This window comes from Taudactylus pleione, unplaced genomic scaffold (assembly GCF_031769625.1).
Source record: "Taudactylus pleione unplaced genomic scaffold, aTauple2 ptg001767l, whole genome shotgun sequence".
NCBI lineage: Eukaryota > Metazoa > Chordata > Amphibia > Anura > Myobatrachidae > Taudactylus > Taudactylus pleione.
Window position 1 is genome coordinate 130,512 of NW_028286164.1, and position 14,782 is coordinate 145,293.

A 14,782-nucleotide genomic window follows, 5' to 3' on the forward strand; every position below is an offset into this window, starting at 1 on the left:
CATATAAATGACTAAACAATATACTAGAAAAATATGAATAAAAATAAGAATAATAAAATAAATATATAATAAAATATTTAACTTTTATATTAAATTGATAAGTAAAGTTAAACTCTATAGCTGCATACACACAACGATTTAGTTAATGAACGATTTTAGTAAACGATTCTTTCCCTTGAAAAAATGAACTAAAATCGTTTACTAAAGTTGTTCATTTACTAAATGTAATGAACGATTTTTATGAACTACAAACGATTTTTGCATATTAACTTAATGAAAATCGTTGAGTTGACAATTCTGACTGAACTACAAACGTGAACGCGCATGAACAATAATCGTTCATCGTTTGACTCAGAAAGTGAACGATTTTTTTCAAACGATATCGTTTAACGATAATCGTTCAAAAAATCGTTGTGTGTGTATGCACCTTATGCCAACCACACCCATCTCAAAGTGCTGAGTTCTAGCGATAAAAATAATTCAATATTTATCAATGTAAAAATGAATCAAAATTATTCGTATATATATATATAGTGAAAAACATAAAAAAAAAAATTGTTCTTGCTGTGTTCTAAAGTCATTCTCAAATTGATATCATTCGTGTTCAATTTCTGCACAAACAGGTGACTGCTGGGAATGGGACATTATACAGTAACATCGGGGGATGTGTCTTGGTGATGACTGGAGAGGTGACTGCTGGGAATGGGACATTATACAGTAACACCAGGGGATGTGTCTGGATGGTGACTGGAGAGGTGACTGCTGGGAATGGGACATTATACAGTAACACCAGGGGATGTGTCTGGGTGATGACTGGAGAGGTGACTGGTGGGGAATGGGACATTATACAGTAACACCGGGGGATGTGTCTGGATGGTGACTGGAGAGGTGACTGCTGGGAATGGGACATTATACAGTAACACCAGGGGATCTGTCTGGGTGATGACTGGAGAGGTGACTGCTGGGAATGGGACATTATACAGTAACATCGGGGGATGTGTCTGGATGGTGACTGGAGAGGTGACTGCTGGGAATGGGACATTATACAGTAACACCAGGGGATCTGTCTGGGTGATGACTGGAGAGGTGACTGCTGGGTATGGGACATTATACAGTAACACCAGGGGATGTGTCTGGGTGATGACTGGAGAGGTGACTGCTGGGAATGGGACATTATACAGTAACACCAGGGGATCTGTCTGGGTGATGACTGGAGAGGTGACTGCTGGGAATGGGACATTATACAGTAACACCAGGGGATGTGTCTGGATGGTGACTGGAGAGGTGACTGCTGGGAATGGGACATTATACAGTAACACCAGGGGATGTGTCTGGGTGATGACTGGAGAGGTGACTGGTGGGGAATGGGACATTATACAGTAACACCGGGGGATGTGTCTGGATGGTGACTGGAGAGGTGACTGCTGGGAATGGGACATTATACAGTAACACCAGGGGATCTGTCTGGGTGATGACTGGAGAGGTGACTGCTGGGAATGGGACATTATACAGTAACATCGGGGGATGTGTCTGGATGGTGACTGGAGAGGTGACTGCTGGGAATGGGACATTATACAGTAACACCAGGGGATCTGTCTGGGTGATGACTGGAGAGGTGACTGCTGGGTATGGGACATTATACAGTAACACCAGGGGATGTGTCTGGGTGATGACTGGAGAGGTGACTGCTGGGAATGGGACATTATACAGTAACACCAGGGGATCTGTCTGGGTGATGACTGGAGAGGTGACTGCTGGGAATGGGACATTATACAGTAACACCGGGGGATGTATCTGGGTGATGACCGGAGAGGTGACTGCTGGGAATGGGACATTATACAGTAACATCAGGGGATGTGTCTGGGTGATGACTGGAGAGGTGACTGCTGGGAATGGGACGTTATACAGTAACATCGGGGGATGTGTCTGGGTGATGACTGGAGAGGTGACTGCTGGGAATGGGACATTATACAGTAACATCAGGGGATGTGTCTGGGTGATGACTGGAGAGGTGACTGCTGGGAATGGGACATTATACAGTAACACCAGGGGATTGGTCTGGGTGATGACTGGAGAGGTGACTGCTGGGAAGGGGACATTATACAGTAACACCAGGTAATGTGTCTGGGTGATGACCGGAGAGGAGACTGCTGGGATGGGACATTATACAGTAACACCAGGGGATGTGTCTGGGTGATGACTGGAGAGGTGACTGCTGGGAATGGGACATTATACAGTAACATCAGGGGATGTGTCTGGGTGATGACTGGAGAGGTGACTGCTGGGAATGGGACATTATACAGTAACACCAGGGGATGTGTCTGGGTGATAACTGGAGAGGTGACTGCTGGGATGGGACATTATACAGTAACACCAGGGGATGTGTCTGGGTGATGACCGGAGAGGTGACTGCTGGGAATGGGACATTATACAGTAACACCAGGGGATGTGTCTGGGTGATGACTGGGGAGGTGACTGCTGGGATTGGGACATTATACAGTAACACCAGGGGATGTGTCTGGGTGATGACTGGAGAGGTGACTGCTGGGAATGGGACATTATACAGTAACACCAGGGGATGTGTCTGGGTGATGACTGGAGAGGTGACTGCTGGGATGGGACATTATACAGTAACACCAGGGGATGTGTCTGGGTGATGACCGGAGAGGTGACTGCTGGGAATGGGACATTATACAGTAACACCAGGGGATGTGTCTGGGTGATGACCGGAGAGGTGACTGCTGGGAATGGGACATTATACAGTAACACCAGGGGATGTGTCTGGGTGATGACTGGAGAGGTGACTGCTGGGAATGGGACATTATACAGTAACACCAGGGGATGTGTCTGGGTGATGACTGGAGAGGTGACTGCTGGGAATGGGACATTATACAGTAACACCGGGAGATGTGTCTGGGTGATGACTGGAGAGGTGACTGCTGGGAATGGGACATTATACAGTAACACCGGGGGATGTGTCTGGGTGATGACTGGAGAGGTGACTGCTGGGAATAGGACATTATACGGTAACACCAGGGGATGTGTCTTGGTGATGACCAGAGAGGTGACTGCTGGGAATGGGACATTATACGGTAACACCAGGGGATGTGTCTGGGTGATGACCTGAGAGGTGACTGCTGGGAATGGGACATTATACGGTAACACCAGGGGATGTGTCTGGGTGATGACCAGAGAGGTGACTGCTGGGAATGGGACATTATACAGTAACACCAGGGGATGTGTCGGGTGATGACTGGAGAGGTGACTGCTGGGAATGGGACATTATACAGTAACACCAGAGGATGTGTCTGGGTGATGACTGTATCATTGTGTGTCAGGTTCCTATAAGGTGTCAGGATGTCACTGTCTATGTCTCCATGCAGGAGGGGGAGTATATAGAGGAATACAGGGGTCTGTACAAGGACGTGAAGATGGAGGATCACCGGCCCCTCACATCACCGGGTAAGAGTCATGCATGTTGTATAGCTAGAACACGTGGTCACTAGCTGTAACTATGGGAAAGTAGAGTGGTTAGAGGTGGACTTTTGAAATCAACTTTTTGAGTTACAAGCGCTCAATTGTTTGCAGTGTAACGTGGGAAATGTAGTAACAGGCACTGACCGGATGGGCTTACTATGACCCCGGCATGCGGGGAGATGGTTTTACAGATGTGTCTCAGGCTTCCATCAGTATGTTGCCATTACTGACCACCATGCTGGCATTTGTAGGCCACCAGACACTTGCCAGACTGTGTGTCATCTTCGCCCTAGTTGTAGGATTTTCGTCACTGCCACCACCCTGGACTGCTTGGTTCTGGGTGGTGTGTGAGCTCCTGCAGCACCTGGGCCATTTCCTCCTGACCTCTTATTAGGATCAGGAGCTCGGAGTCGAAGCATTGGCTCCAGGTGGTGTGATCTACGCAGGAGAGCCAAGAGACGCATTAGTGGCTTAGCTGTCCTCTCATGTTACAGGTCTCCAGGAGATGATAGCCAATGTGCTGGAACTGAGCTGGATCTTTAGGAAGAACACTTTGTATTGCCCTATCCTAGCTGTTACACATCACTAAGAGCTACACGTGGACTATACCAAAGTATTTTACGTAGGGCTTTCATGCCCTTTTTATACTGTACTTATATACATATTGCCATGGGGTATTCCAGCCACCTGTCCGTTTTACCAGCTCATTCGCTAATTTGGTACTTGGACCAGCCTGGAACTTTTTACACATTTAGCTTTTACACTTGGTCCCCTTAGCTCTAGTTGTTTTCCCCCCAGTCTGTGTATCGCTGTGTATCAGCCCCGAGTCCCTCCTGATACTACGAAGGCGATACTTTTCTTACGTTCCTTTGTCACTGCCAGAAGTTAGGTTTTGTTTTATTTCTTTACTTTGTCATTCTTCTACCTTCACTAGGGGGCACAGGGAGGACGATAGGTATAGCCCGGAGAGGAGAGTCTGGCCACCAAACAGTTAATTTAATTATCCAGCAGCCCATGGCTTCCTCTCCTCTATACTCAGAACACAGTCAGCCAGTTTTCAGTTTGGTGCCAGCAGGAACGGGTACTGTGTTCAGCAGGGGGGACTCCTTGTTAGTTGTCCCCTGTTATCTTTTTTTATTTATTTGTTTTGCTTACATAGGGGCAGTGAAAGGCGTCCTATGGTTGCACTCACAGCCGCTCCAGCAACCCTAGTGCCGGGGCGGCAGCAACGGCTACTGGGTTGGTCACTTCCGCCGCAGACTCCAGAGAGGATTGGACTCCATCTCTGAACAGACTGCAAGGTCCAAAGCCACGGTTTTCAAGCGTTTGAAGTTCCATTCTTCGGGGAAGTTGGAGGATCTTCTTTTTGGAAGCATGGTCTCATCCTAATAGGCTCTTCCAGTTGTCAAAGCGCATTACATCCTTAAACCGACTACCGGTTGTAGAGTGGACTGTCATGACCTGGCCCTTGTTAACTTCAGTCGGAGGACTGAGTGTAGGGGTCACTGGGAGGGAAGCGGCAGCTGTGGAGGGTGGATATAGGACTTCCTCATAGACAGGAACCAGTAGCTAACACCTGAGTTGGTGTAGACCTAACCAGTGGCGCGAAATCTAACCCGTCAGGGGTCTTCACCAGTGACCCTCGCAAGAGGATATAGTCTTCGCAACGCATGACGAGCAGTTCCCGGCCCCCTAGCTAAATACCCAGTAGATAGCGAGGAGTAGGGCAGAGGAAGGTAGGAGACTTGATGTTGAAAATTACTAGAGGTTATCGGTAGGAACCGATGTTGCGTATCACTGGAGAGTATCACTGAAGAATATCGTTGTAGACCAATGCTAAATATCACTGGAGAGGGTCACTGGAGAATATCAGTAAGGACCGATGATGAATGTCACTGGAGAGTATCACTGGAGAATATTGGTAACGACCAATGTTGAAAGTCACTGGAGAATATCAGTAAGGACCGGTAGTATCACTGAGCAGTATCACTGGAGAATATCGGTAAAGATCGATGTTTTATGTCACTGGAGAGTGTCACTGGAGAATATCGGTAAGAACCGATGTTGAATGTCACTGGAGAGTATCACTGGAGAATATCAGTAAGGACCGATGTTGAATGTCACTGGAGAATATCAGTAAGGATCGATGTAGAGTATCACTGGAGAATATCTGCGGTGAACAGGAAGAGCACACAGGAGATATAACCACGTGGAGCCTGGATCAACTAGAAGTAGAGAAGTTGTTCAACCTACTTCCTGTTTCCCAGAGTCCTGATTTATACACTAAGGTAGCTTGCTGTAGGCAGACTAAATCAGCTGACTGACAGCAGGTATTCCCTTGATGGAAAGTCCGGTCAGCTGACAGAAAAAATATGGCAGCGCCCATGATGACAGGCGTGTGAACCTCACAAGGGAAACGCTGGAGTCTTCAACCCCTGGAGAGAATAGACAATGTGGCCACCCGTTGCCATATCAAACATCTCACTGCGCGGCTGATCAGAAGAAGCCGGGTCTGTGGTAAGTTATGGCTGATCCCAGGCCAGATCCTGACTTGGGCTAAGTGGGAGTCTCCTCCTCCAGCTGATGCCCACATCGCTCACTGTTAGATCTCCCATTCTTTCCTATACCTAATACGGCTTCCCTTAATAGACTTTACTTAAGACAACCTATACTAATGCGGGAGCTATCGCACGCCCTCTCTGGCTTCAGCTTGGGTCGCAAAGGCATTGGTAGCCGACCTCAGCTCTGGTACCAGCAGAAAGGATTTATTGCCTCTTGTGGGGCACATTAAGGAGGTGGGCTCTGACCTTGGTGAGGTTGTCTCTGACACGGGGGTCTTGACCTCTAAGGTGTCAGCATCTGTTGAAGCCAGGAGAACCCTCTGGCTACATTCCTCGCGAGCCGATACTGATTCTAATGGAGCATACACACGGTCAGATGTGTCAGATGAACAATTTGACCAACGATTTGAACGATTTCTGACTGCATTAAAATGAATGGAATCGTCCAAATCTGACTGTAAACACATCAGATGTCGGATATCGTTATCTGACAAGCAGAAACGCGCATCGTTCTTCTGACAAACATGTCAGATATGTCAGATTTTCCTTCAGATATGAACGATTTTTAAAATCGTTATTGTACAGATCTGAAGGAAAATCTGACCGTGTGTATGCACCATAAGAAAGCGTTAGAGGTACTCCCGTATTTTGGCGACATTCTCTTTGGTCAGGAGTTGGACAGTATTGACAGTGGCGGCGTCCAGGATAACCTTCCTGCCTTCGGCTGCACCTCCAAGGTCTAGGACATCTACCTTTCATTCCTTTCTTCTACAAGGAAAGGCCAGAGGTCAGGCTTCATCTAAATTCCAGAGTTCCTCCTCCAAGGGAACTAAGCCATTTGGCAAGCCAGCTGACAAGCCTGGCACATGACGGGGCGGGCCTCCACCTGAGGGAACCCCAGTGTGGGGAGGCCAGCTTTCGTTTTTCACAGAAGTTTGGATGGGAACCACGACAGGCGCTTGGGTCAGGGGTGTAGTCTCTCAGGGATACACACTGACTTTTCAGAAGCGTCCTCTGGCGCGGTTCTTTTCCACAGGATTTCCAGCAGATCCAGGGAAAGCAAGAGCTCTCAGGGAGGCGGTTCACTCCCTTTTGGCTTCCATGGTCATCATACTGGCACCCCCATCTCAAAGAGGTACAGGTTTTTAGGCCAACCTCTTCCTAGTCCAGAAGCCGGACGGCTCATTTTGACCCATCCTCAATTTGAAGGCACTGAACATGTATCTGCGGATTCCCAAATTCCGCATGGAGTCTGTGCTCCATCATTCAAGCTATGTAACCGGGGAGAATTTTATGGCATCTTTGGACATCCAGGATGCCTATTTACACATCCCTATCCGAGTCAGCCACCAGCGCTTCCTCAGATTTGCGGTGTGGTCGGATCACTGCCACTTTCAGGCTTTTCCATTTGGGCTGTAAACAGATCCTCATGTATTCAGGAATGGGCGTCAGAATCTTTCCTAATCTGGATGACTTTCTTCTCCTAGCCCAATCTCTGGATGTCCTGAAGGACCACCTTCGTCTGACAGTGGATCTTCTAGAGTCACATGGGTGGATTTAAATTGGTGAAAGAGCTAAGTTGACGCCTTCTGTGGAGATGCTGCATTTGGGAGCTCGGCTGGATTCCAGGGCTCAGCATGTCTTCCTTCCGGCACACAAGTTTTAGGCCCTGCAGTCCAAGGTTATAAGTCATTCCAGGGATGGTAGATTGCACAGGAGAGCCGATTATCCATCAATCTCCTTGAACTTGGTGGTGTACAGAGCGCTTTGCTTGGCTCAGCCTTTCCTCAGGGGCGTCCGATCAAGGTGCAGTCAGACAACGCGACAGTTGTCGCCTACATAAACCACCAGGACGGCACTTGCAGTCGTGGTATCATGAAGGAGGTGAGTCACATCCTCCACTAGGCGGAGCATCACCTTTAGGCTCTGTCAGCAGTTTTCATTCCCGGAGTGCAGAATTGAGAAGTGTACTTCCTAAGCCGCCAGCACATTCATTTGGGCAAGTAGGCTCTGCATCCAGACGTCTTCCAGTTATTGGTCAGCCATTGGGGCCTACCAGGCATAGATATGATGGCATCTCAACACAATTCACAGCTGCCAAGGTACTGATCCTGTAGCATTCCTGGTGGACGCTCTGGCTGTGCCGTGGATGTTCTCGCTCATCTACGTCTTTCCTCTAATCTCGATGGTCCAGTGAGTTCTCCGCAAGGTGTGGTACCCAGTTCTTTTGGGCCTCTCCATCAATGCTCATCTGCTTCTGCAGCCGGATCTTCTGTCTCTGGGTCCATGCTTATATCCGGATCTTGCCTGTCTCGCTTTGACGGGGTGGCTCTTGAGACATCCATCCTGAGATTAAAGGGGTTTTCCAGGAGAGTCATCCGTACTAAGCTTAATGCCCAGAAGCCTTCTTCGGCAAAGATTTATCACAGTGTTTGGTCGACCTACTTTGTGTGGCGTTCGGCCAGAGATTTCAAACCTCTGTTCTACCAGCTCTCAAGAATCCTCTTCTTTCTGCAGGTGGTCTACATTTGGGCCTTCGACTCTCTTCTTTGAGAGTACAGGTCTCTGTCATGTCTGTACTCTTTCAGCTGCAGTTTGCCCTCTTACCGGACATACAAACGTTTGTTCAGGGCGTCCTCCATGTGCAGCCTCCATTTGTTCCTCCAGTGGCCCCATGGAATTCCTCCTTGGTTCTTTGAGCTCTCCAGTTGGCCCCTTTTGAGTCCGTTGGATATGGCGGACATTCGTTGGATTACATGGAAGACTGTCTTCTTACTTGCTATTGCTTCGGCCCGGCGAGTGTCTGACTTGACCTCCTTGGCTTGTTGCTCCCCTTTTCTGATCGTCCATTTGGATCGGGCTGTCTTGAGTACTTTGCTTGGCTTACCTACCCAAGGTTGTATCTCGGTTCCACATTAACCAGAATATTGTGGCACCAACTTTCAGTGTTTTGGGTTCTTCGCTGGAGAAGGCCTCTCTGGATGTAGTTAGGGCTCTCCGGATTTAAATGGACAGGACCAGAGATCTCCACAGATCTGACTCTCTGTTTGTCCTGTATGATTTTCACAAGTGGGGCTGGCCGGCTTCTAAACAGACTTTTTGGCCAGGTGACTCTGCCTGATTATCTGCCATGCCTACTCTGTGGCTAATCTTCCTGCCCCAGCTGTGGAAATTGCTCATTCAACTAGGTCAGTGGCCGCCTCGGACGTGGCACTTCTGCAGACCAGCTTTGTAAGGCTGCCACGTGGTCCTCTGCCACACTTTCATTTGTTTCTCTGCCTTTGATACTTTCACCTCCGCAGATGTGGCCTTTGGGTGATGTGTTCATAGCGCAGCTCAGGAGTGTCCTCTCCCATAGGGGGACAACTTTAGGATGTCCCTTCGTCCTCCCTGTGCCCCCAAGTGAAGGAAGAAGAAAAGAGGATTTATGGTCTTGTTCAATCCTTTTTCTTCGGCTCCATATGGGGAAAAAAAGGGCGCCCACCCTGACGCACTTGGCTTGCGGGGGTTAGTTTTTGTGATACAGGTTTTCTAAGCACCTTGTCCCTGTGTGTGTTTCTTTGTGAGTCCCGGTCTTTCTTCAATCCTCGCTCCCTGCGGTGGGCTTGCTAACTTAACTAACCAGCCGTGGGCCTGGGAGCGGGGTAAAGGGGAAAGGGATCTCTGGGCTGCTGGTTAAATTTAACTGTTTGCTGCCCAGACTCTCCTCTCCCGGCTATACCCATCATCCTTCCTCTGCCCCCTATGAGTCAAAGAAAAGGATTGAACAAGGTAAGACAATAAGTCCTCTCTTCATATGATCATTTCAGATACGTTTTATTTAGTGTTATGTTTCTGGTTCAAAATATGATTCTTTTTTCCCCTACAGATATGTCTGACGCTGTCATTGCCAAAAAACGAATTTCACAACCCGATTTTATCATCTCCTTCTACAAACACAAACAAATGTAGGAACACTTATAAATCTGGCAAAAGGCAGAGAAAGGCTGAGATAAAAGTGACTAAGAAATCAATTTCATGTGAAGGAGAAAACCAAACTGATATTTATACAGTGACACAAAATACATCTGCTCATATTATGGAGGAACCAGTCTCATGTGATGGAGGAACCCTCACAGACTCCAACATATATATAGCCACAGATCATACACAGTATACATCTACTCATATTAAGGAGGAACCAGTCTCATGTGATGGAGGAACCCTCACAGACACCAACATTTATACACCCACAGATCATACACAGTATATATCTCATATTAAGGAGGAACCAGTCTCATGTGATGGAGGAGACCTCACAGATACCGACATTTATACACCCACAGATCATACACAGTGTACATCTACTCATATTAAGGAGGAACCAGTCTCGTGTGATGGAGGAACCCTCACAGACAGTGACATTTATACACCCACAGATCATACACAGTATACATCTACTCATATTATGGAGGAACCAGCCTCATGTGATGGACGAACCCTCCCAGATACCAACATTTATACACCCACAGATCATACACAGCATACATCTCATATTAAGGAGGAACCGGTCTCATGTGATGGAGGAACCCTCCCAGATACCAACATTTATACACCCACAGATCATACACAGTATACATCTACTCATATTAAGGAGGAACCAGTCTCATGTGATGGAGGAACCCTAACAGAGACTGAGATTTATACACCCACTGATCATACACAGTATACATCTACTCATATTAAGGAGGAACCGGTCTCATGTGATGGGACCCTCACAGACAGTAACATTTATACACCCACAGATCATACACAGTATACATCTACTCAAATTAAGGAGGAACAAGTCTCGTGTGATGGAGGAAACCTCACAGACAGTGACATTTATACACCCACAGATCATACACAGTATACATCTACTCATATTATGGAGGAACCAGCCTCATGTGATGGACGAACCCTCCCAGATACCAACATTTATACACCCACAGATCATACACAGTATACATCTACTCAAATTAAGGAGGAACCAGTCTCATGTGATGGAGGAAACCTCACAGATACCGACATTTATACACCCACAGATCATACACAGTGTACATCTACTCAAATTAAGGAGGAACCAGTCTCATGTGATGGAGGAGACCTCACAGACACCAACATTTATACACCCACAGATCATACACAGTATACATCTACTCATATTAAGGAGGAACCAGTCTCATGTGATGGAGGAACCCTAACAGAGACTGAGATTTATACACCCACTGATCATACACAGTATACATCTACTCATATTAAGGAGGAACCGGTCTCATGTGATGGGACCCTCACAGACAGTAACATTTATACACCCACAGATCATACACAGTATACATCTACTCAAATTAAGGAGGAACAAGTCTCGTGTGATGGAGGAAACCTCACAGACAGTGACATTTATACACCCACAGATCATACACAGTATACATCTACTCATATTATGGAGGAACCAGCCTCATGTGATGGACGAACCCTCCCAGATACCAACATTTATACACCCACAGATCATACACAGTGTACATCTACTCAAATTAAGGAGGAACCAGTCTCATGTGATGGAGGAGACCTCACAGACACTACACCCACAGATCATACACAACATACATCTACTCATATTAAGGAGGAACCGGTCTCATGTGATGGAGGAACCCTCCCAGATACCAACATTTATACACCCACAGATCATACACAGTATATATCTCATATTATGGAGGAACCGGTCTCACGTGATGGAGGAAACCTCACAGACAGAGACATTTATACACCCACAGATCATATTAAGGTGGAATCATGTTTTGCTTCCAGCTCCAATACTATTGACCATCGAAGAACCTCAACAATAGAGAAGCCATTTGGATGCTCCGAATGTGGGAAATGTTTTGCTTTTAATGCTCAACTTGTTGTACACCATAGAACTCACACAGGAGAGAAACCATTTCGATGTTCCGAATGTGGAACATGTTTTGCTTCCAACTCCCAACTTATTGCCCATCGAAGAACTCACACAGGAGAGAAACCATTTCGATGCTGTGAATGTGGCAAATGTTTTACTTTCAGTGCTCAGCTCATTTTACACCATAGATCTCACACGGGAGAGAAGCCATTTGTATGTCCTGTCTGCGGGAAATGTTTTGCTTTCAATACCCAACTTGTTGTCCATCAAAGGACTCATACAGGAGAGAAACCATTTGAGTGCTCTGAATGTGGGAAAAGATTTCGTGTGAAGTATTCGCTAGTTACACATGGACGGATTCACACCGGAGTGAAGCCGTACGCCTGCGCTGAATGTGGGAAGTGTTTCATTAATCAGTCCACACTTGCTAAACACGAGAGGGTCCACAAAGAAGAGAAACAGTACGTGTGCTCTGATTGTGGGAAGCGCTTTATTAATTGGTCAACGTTTGTCAAACACAAGAGGATACACACGGGCGTGAAGCCGTACGTCTGCTCTGAGTGTGGGAAATCTTTTACCACCAAGGCTTCGCTTGTTAAGCATCGGAGGCTTCACACGGGAGAGAAGCCGTACATGTGCCCCGAGTGCGGCAAGTCATTAAGTACCAAGGCGTCCCTAGTTATTCACGAGAGAATTCACACCGGCGTCAATCCGTACGTGTGCCCCGAATGTGGCAAATCATTAACTACCAAGGCGTCCTTGGTCATGCACGAGAGAACTCACACAGGGGAGAAGCCGTGCATGTGCCCCGAGTGCGGGAAGTCCTTTAGGCTCCAGTCCACGCTTGCTCATCATAAGAGAATACACACAGGAGAGAAGCCCTACGTGTGCCCGGAATGTGGGAAGAGCTTCACCAATCAGTCCGGACTCGCCAAACATAAGACCGTTCATACTGGGGAGACACCTTGCGTGTGTACGGATTGCGGGAAACGATATAGAGATCGCTCGTCTCTGAGCCGACATCGGAGAAGCCACAGAGAAAAGAAATAAATGAATGTCCATTGGGGAAGTTTTACCTATGAATCTACACTTTCGTGTCTATTTAAAAGTAGCATTTATATGTGTACATGAGAGTGGTTATGATGACTTATAAGAGAAGACGTTTTCTGTTTACCAGAATTCTATGTAAAAATTACTTATCCCCTCGGTGATAGACCTTCTTTTGTTTTATACATGGCATAAATGTCACCATCTTCCCTCTGTGACTCACCTGGGAGAGGGATAGCAGGAGAAGCAGTCCTCTGCGTGCACCATACTTCATATTGGAACTTCAGCGGGAGCAGACCCAATAACTTAGGGCAGGAGGCCACATCCTGATCAGATAACTGATAGACCCAAATAGCTACTCCCTGGAATGAGGGTTGGGATAATGCTAAAATTTGTTCATATCGTACGCAAGAAGAGAAGAGCAGTCAGATATAGCAATGGACTGTTTCTTGGGATATCATTAGTAGTATCCCTTTTTGTTCTCTCTTTTTCAATGTTGTGGCACAAAACTAATTAATTATAAGTAAATTTATGATACTGATTTTCATCAATAGGTTAATTATGATATTGAATTAATGGTCAAATTCAAAGATAGGCCTGACCACTAAATATCCCGATCTCATGAGTCAGTGTTAGTGGGCTCAAACGTATATATCATTCGTGGTCAGCTACCACCTATAGCAGAGGTTTCCAGACTTGGTCCTCAAGGCACCCTAATAGTCCAGGTATAAGGATATCCATGCTTGACCACAGGTGACTTAATTTGTATCTCAGTCAATTTGATTGTCACCTGTGCTCAACCATGGATATATGAGGCCTTGAGGACCACGTTTAAGAACCCCTGACCTATAGTCTCAACCGGGAATTGTTAAAAGCTCCAGGTATTGCAATGCTCAGCCATTATTTATGATCAGCCAAGGGCCACACACAAATTATCTTGTGAACAATCCCTAGCGAAACGCGTTTGAGATGTATAGATAATAATATGATGCCAGTTTAGGATGTCCAAGTTGAAGTGTTGGAATGGTGTATACGTTCTATTCCAAAATGTACATAACTATGTCTAAAGGTGATTATGCTCCCATTTTGTATTTCGAATAAACCTAATATGCCGGTCTATCTGATGTCTGTTGTGGATCTATAGTCGCCACCTCGAATCTGATCTCCCCAAGACAGGTCCAGCTAACGTAACTCCATAGGTCTCTTTAATATTCTCTGTCACCTGATATAACTATCTAGATGTTTGTGAAAGATGATCATTTTTGAATAATATTGTTTTGACTAATTAACTTCATATCCTGTCTGTCTATAGTAGGAATTGTTCAGTGAGCTAGCAACTAATAATGGGACTGGTCGTTATTATAGAATACCGGTTTTGGAGCACAGTTTTCTGAGTAACTATGATTATAACAATACTGGTTTCGTATATGCAATAAACAAGGGGTGAGTGCCATAATTAAGAGGGGCATTTGTTGATGTATAATATAGCTAATAAAGCTTAATATAATGGTAACCCGCCCCCCCCCCCCCAACACACAAAAGAAAGACCTACATGACTGGCACCATGGAAAACAATCTGGATCCTACAATAAAAGCCTTGATTCATGCCAAGTGCTCCTGTGAAAGCAGCCATGAATGGTGGTGCATTAGTGAAGCTGGTCCATGTCTCGAAAAGCCGTTCTGCGCGCTGTTCCTTGTGTAACGAGGACTTTAGCCATTCCATTCTGGAAACAAAAAACATCTTATTGACAAAGCGGGGCATGGGAGGAGGACAATGGCTAAT

The 14,782-nt window shown here is 46.4% G+C and overlaps 1 protein-coding gene across 1 annotated transcript; it reads left to right on the forward strand.

Annotated features, from left to right (window-relative positions):
* Positions 1-3,377: 3,377 nt before the first annotated feature.
* LOC148439465 (uncharacterized) lies at positions 3,378-14,107 on the forward strand. Its single transcript, XM_088464715.1, is given in 3 exon segments — positions 3,378-3,462; positions 9,907-9,911; positions 9,913-14,107. Coding segments are annotated over 3 exon segments (3,180 nt in total). The 3' UTR covers positions 13,003-14,107.
* Positions 14,108-14,782: the final 675 nt, after the last annotated feature.